The following is a 6000-nucleotide window of genomic DNA, read 5'->3' as shown; positions in this document are numbered from 1 at the left end:
ATGGTTATCTCATTACCAGAAGTGCCTTCAGGCATTCCATTCAGATTCAGCAATGGAGGGAGGGGTCACACCCAGCCTGGATTGCACACTCCACTTCTTTCATGACTTTTGCAACTGATTTACATTTACGTGGCCCTCACTCCCTGCACCTTCTCCCCGCTCCACTCACCACCTCATCAAACAGAAAAGGATGGTTGCTAAACGATTTCATTGAAGCACCTCTCTTTTCCCTCCCAGAATGCATGTGTCTTTTTCTCAGCCTTTCTCTAGTGCCAGTTTCTCTGGCCAGTTTCTTCATACCGTCCATGCATCTGACAAAGAGAGCTGTGGTTCTCAAAAGCTTATGCTACAATAAAGTTGGTTAGGCTTAAAGGTGCTACTGGACTCTACTATTTTAAGACAACAAAGTGATGGTTAAAAAAGTAGTAGTATGATTATTTATTATGGTAATTATTTCAATGAAGCATTGCATAAAAGTTCACTGAGTTTTGTTAACTACCACACTGAAGTAGATTATCAGCCATAAGCAATTCAAGCTTTTTGCAGTCAGTATATTCAGCGATCTCATGTGACTATTCCTATGTATTTCAAAGAGTGATGAGCCAGAGCTCATATCAGCTGCTGTCCCATTTTGATAGTCTGGGTAAAATGCAGTTTGCACCCAAGTGAAGAACTGGGCCAACAAAAGTCAAATGTTGAAGCATCACTTTCTACAAAGCAAGTGGTACTACTTCCACAGCCAAATCACTACAGTCAAACTCTTCTTCTTCCTCTTCTTGTTCATCTTCAGTAAAATCCACAAATTCATAGTCATCTCTTGCACCTGAAATGGAAAATATGCCCTGAATTTTTAAATGTATGTTCAAAATATTTAAGCAACAATCATATTTTCTAGCCATGCTGATAATTATGCTTTGAAAAAAATCTAAAGATTTTTTTTTAAAAAAATCTAGGGTTAGTATGTTTGTTCCTGTGAAACATTCTAATGTGTAATGAGTATAAACAGTGCAACTTGCAACCTTGGTTGCAGCAACAGAAGCCTAGGAGATCGTTTCAGAAGATTAGCACTGTATTAAAAAGTATTGCCAGCACTTGGTGGAGAGACTGGGATTACGTTCACACACTCCGCTTCCAGCCTCCACATATGTATTACACCTTGAGCAGTGAGTTCACAAACAAAAAAACCACATGCATGGACTTCGTGGGCTGCAGGGTACAGCGACTGCACAGAAAGCTCCTATGCACTGTATATTTATAGACTTTGGGAACATTATTTGTATGATGTGCAGAGGTTGGAGGAAGTCTGTGTCCTGATCCCAATGCCCCCTCACACACTGATTGCATTTAGGTTAAGAACACTGCAAGGGAATAACTTGATGGGTGTAGAGTGGGATCACACCTAAACCCTCCTTCCAATATATGTCTTAGATTTGTTGCTGATCTGATTGCATTAAATAGTAGCAGGTCCGATCAAGTTGCTATTCTTTCACTTGACACTGAAAAGGCTTTTGACAAAATATATTGGACATTTTTTTTGCCACACTGACTAAATTCAGCTTTCCTCATGAATTTTTGAAGTGGATTAGAATTCTTTATTCACCTCCTAGATCTAGGATACTGACTAATGGTGGTGTTTTGCACCATTCTCTCTTCAGTCAGTCCTCTTTCTCCTTTTATTTTTGATCTCTGTTTGGAACCCCTGGCATCCGCCATTAGACATAATATTCATGGTTTTGTATATAACTCTGTAGAATTTAAAATTATCTTATAAGAAAATTATCTTTTATTGTTTATTTCAGAACCTCAGTCTTCCATTCCAGTATTAATGAACCTGATTAATATTTTTGGTGATTTGTCTGGCTATTTCTCATAAAACCAATTTCTCATACAACCATTGGAACTTAAAAATGTGTAATCTTGGCTGGATTGTAACTACACAGCTGAATATAACACTGCTAAATCTGTCCAATGACATGTAAAAGTAGGATTTCGTGGCTTAGAATTCATTTTGTTAGTTATTAAAGTAGACCAGCCCTGTATAACAAGTACAACTATATAATTACATTCCCACACAAGTCCAACCTATTCATGTATGCTTAAGGTGCTATTGCTGCATGTATTTATCACATACACAACATCAACAAAAGCCACAATTATTTCCTGTGGGGCTATCAGTGTACCAAGACAGTCATTCTGCATCCGAGAATATTACAAAAATAGGTCTTTGCATTACTCCTATATCAAAAGCCAGTGTAGTACAGAGGTTACAGTCAGACTAGAATCTGGCAGACCCAGAATTCCCATTCTGCCATGGAAACAAGTTTTGTGTGTCCATTAGTGAAAAAGAAGTAAATATCTGCTACACTCCCCTTCAGCCAAGGAATGCAAATCACAACATCAGTCTTTGATAGAGTGGGCCAGATGAGGATATGGGAGATATATAGTCCCCTCATTCCCTTTAATACACCCTCTGCCTGGGGAACGGTTATGTCCATGATGTCTATTGTGCTCCAGCAAATATGTGTGTATTATGTGCTGTCAAGGTGTTTCTGACTTATGGTGACCCTCTGAATTATCAACCTCCAAAACATCCAATCATTAACAGGTCAGATCTTGCAAACTGTTCAGATCTTACAAACTGGAAGCCTGTAATGACCCCCTCTGACCAGCATAGTGACTCTGACTGAGTGCTCAGAGGAAGAGCCTGAGAAGTCTAAGCCAGGTAACCAGGAGGACCCACAGGATTAGGGATGGCCTGATGCTGCAGAGGTGCCTGTGGACTATGTTCCAGGCATGCTAGAGGTCACCCTGCCAGAGCCTGCAAGTGAGCCCTTGCCACCAGCCCCTGAGATAACCACTAAGCCTCTACCAGGCAGGACATTCACCCAGGCCTGTAGTCCCCCCAGGACTCTGCCTCTCCACAGAAACAGGAGCAGCGGAAGGCCCAGACAGAGGCACCACAAGGAGGCAAAGTGCTGGACTGGCTGTGCACCACCTCACTGTAGATCCAGGGCAGAGTGCTGAGAATGATACTTCCTTGTAGGATCCTGGCCAGAGCACAGGGCAGCCTCAGGAGCTACAACACTTACAAGTAGGGATGTGCATTGAGAAGATTTTATCATTTTTGATCCGGACTTCGAGGGAGGGGAATGTTTATTGCTGTTGTTTATTACTGGTTCAGAAGTAAAATTCATGTTTTTCCCCCTTCAGGACCATTATTTTTAATGGGAAACTCACTGAGTGCAGGACAAGGCCATAGCTTCTTTTATTGAGTCAAGCCATCTCATTTTGGGTCAGCCTCTTTTCCTACTGCTTTCTACCTTCCCTATCATTCTTGTCTCTTCCAGAGAGTTTGGTCTTCTCATAATGTGACCAAAGTAGCCTCAGTTCCATCAATTTAACTTCTAGGGAGAATGCAAGTTTGATTTGAACCAGAACCCATTTATTTGTTGTTTTGGCTATCAATGGTATCTATAAAACTCTCCTCCGATACCACATTTCAAAAGAATCAACTTTCTATCTGTCAGCTTTTATTGTCCACTTTTTACATCCATGCATAGTAATGGGGAATACCATAGTACGAACTGTCTTGATCTTGGTCCCCAGCAACACAACCATATCGTTATGAATTCTTTCTAGTTCCTTTATGGCTGCCCATCTATCTTTCAATCTCCTGATTTCTTGGTTGAGGTCTCCCATATGGTTGATGATTGAGCCAAGGAATAGAAAATCTGGAACAATTGCAATTTCTTTATTTTCAGCCTTAAAATTGTGTAATTCCTCAGTTGCCATTACTTTTGTCCTGTTGATGTTCAGCTGTTCTTTTGCACTTTCTCCTTTAACCATCAGTAATAATTTCAAGACTTCACTATTTTCTGCCAGTAATGTGGTGTGATCTGCGTATCTCAAATTGTTAATGGTCCTTCTACCAATTTTCATTCCGCTTTCATCTAAATCTAATCCAGTTTTCCTTATATGTTCTGCATATAGGTTGAACAGATAGGGAGATAATATGCATCCTTTTCTGACATCTTTGCCAAACAGAAACCATTCTGTTTCCCCATATTCTGTCCTAACTAGCTTTTTGTCCAGAGTACAAGTTGTTCATCAACACAATCGTATATTATGGCACAACTAGTTCTTTTAACACCTTCAGTAGCTTTTCATGATCCACACAGTCAAAAGCTTTGCTATAATCTATAAAACACAGGCTGATTTTCTTCTGAAATTCTTTGGTGTATTCCATAAACCATCATAAATTTGCAATACGAACTCTAGTGCCTCTTCTTTTTCTGAATCCAGGTTTAACATCTTGCATTTCTTGTTCTATATATGGTAAGAGTCTTTGTTGTAGAAATTTGAGCATTGCTTTGGTTGTGTAGGAAATTAATGAACCAGTCTGATAGTAGCTGCTATCTTTGACATCTCCTTTTTGCAGAATTGGAATGCAGAAACAAAAAAATTCAAATGACGTTTCACAGAAAAGCTGCAATAGCAGCTAAGAAACTGCACAAGATCTATATCTAGCGTCTTCAGACTCATTTGCATTTTGATTGATGCGACTAGAATAACGACGAGGTAAAACTGACCTTGGTAGTGTAGCAAATAAATTAAATACAAACTCTGGCAGATATTCAATCATCAATATCCTTTGCAAAGTGGCCCTTTGCTTGTTCCCCTTCCTAAGCAGACCACTAACCCCACTCACACCAACTTGGATAAGCAGACCCTTGGGAACAACATGGGGTCAAAATGGAATATTAGCTGAGGGAGGCTTGTGCCATTAAGTCTTTGGAACTGCATCACTGGCTAATTGCCTCTGTATTTAGTAACATGACTTTTCTAAACATTTTATACATTCTATATGTAATGAATTGCAATGTCCTACATTATCTGCAATGTGCTGGCCTCTGGTTTCTATTTTATGTGAAGAACCCCTTTTTAAAAAAGCCTTGAAGGTTCCAAACCAGTTAGTTCCATTGAAAAATATGTTGTAGCTTATTGTTAGAGAAATGCTGTATTTTAACTCTCAAGTAAACAGATAACTCATTAGGATGACAGTATACTTTGTGGCAAATTACATCCTTGTTTTCTGCAAGTGCTTATTTATAGTCTTTTGATTCCCTTTCCTTCCTGCAGAGCAATTTCAATCACTCTTTTACCAGTCTTTGTAATTCAATTCATTAAAACATTGAAAACAAAGTAAGAAAGTGGTTTTTACATAGTATTCCATTCTTGGTCAGTTCTTCCTCTACAGCAAGAAGGCGATTGTATTTGGACACTCTTTCACCACGTGAGAGACCTCCCAACTTGATAAACCTGGTTCCCAGTCCAACAGCCTGAGATAAGAAAATGAAAATTTTAATCTTCAACCTTTGAAGAAATGAAGTCACTTTATTGTGGGGAAGGTTGGGGTATAAGCTGAATAAAATAAAATATATAAAAATTGCTAGTTAACAAATTTAATGTCTTACAGTGAAATCCTAAGCAGAGTTACTGTGAAATCAATGGGTTTAGACTGGAGTAACTCTGCTTAGGATTTCACTGTTAGAAACCTCAGTCTACATCATGAGTAAACCTTGTCCTATGTATTCATTTCCTATTGCAGGAAATGTAAAATTATAGTTTAGTTTTTAATGGTGTAATTACAGGAAACTTTATTCATATAATTGGGTAAAATCTGGTGCCCTGCCTATCATGTACCTGTGTTTATCGGCATTCTATTCGTAACTGTGTGAACAGCTCTGAGAACACTGAAAAGGAGCAAAATCAGTCATGGAATGTTAAAACAGTTCAGTCGTTATGAGAAAAAGGAAGGCTTGGAACAAAGAATCCACCTCACACGGGACCTAAAGAAAGGGGAAACTATAGTGGGAAAGGTGGAGGGGGGTGGTGGTATGAAGGAGAGGGTGCTCAAGGAAGACTGCATATTGTGAATAGAAAGAGGAGGGAAAATTCATTATTGGTGCTCAGGGAGCCAGAGAACCGGCAAGAACCTGG

At 39.3% G+C, this 6000-nt stretch overlaps 1 protein-coding gene across 1 annotated transcript in view; it reads right to left on the bottom strand.

Moving 5' to 3' along the window:
- Positions 1–422: 422 nt before the first annotated feature.
- ENO4 (enolase 4) overlaps positions 423–6000 on the bottom strand; it is a 50329-nt gene continuing 44751 nt past the window's right edge. The window contains exons 13-14 of the mRNA XM_054983919.1: positions 5222–5339; positions 423–823 (exon numbers count right to left, since the gene is read on the bottom strand). Coding sequence (XP_054839894.1) covers positions 711–823; positions 5222–5339 — 231 coding nt within the window. The 3' untranslated portion in view covers positions 423–710. The remainder of the gene's footprint in view (positions 824–5221; positions 5340–6000) is intronic.

The sequence above is a fragment of the Eublepharis macularius genome, chromosome 6 (genome assembly GCF_028583425.1).
Source record: "Eublepharis macularius isolate TG4126 chromosome 6, MPM_Emac_v1.0, whole genome shotgun sequence".
Lineage (NCBI taxonomy): Eukaryota > Metazoa > Chordata > Lepidosauria > Squamata > Eublepharidae > Eublepharis > Eublepharis macularius.
This window is presented reverse-complemented; position numbering and strand designations above follow the sequence as displayed.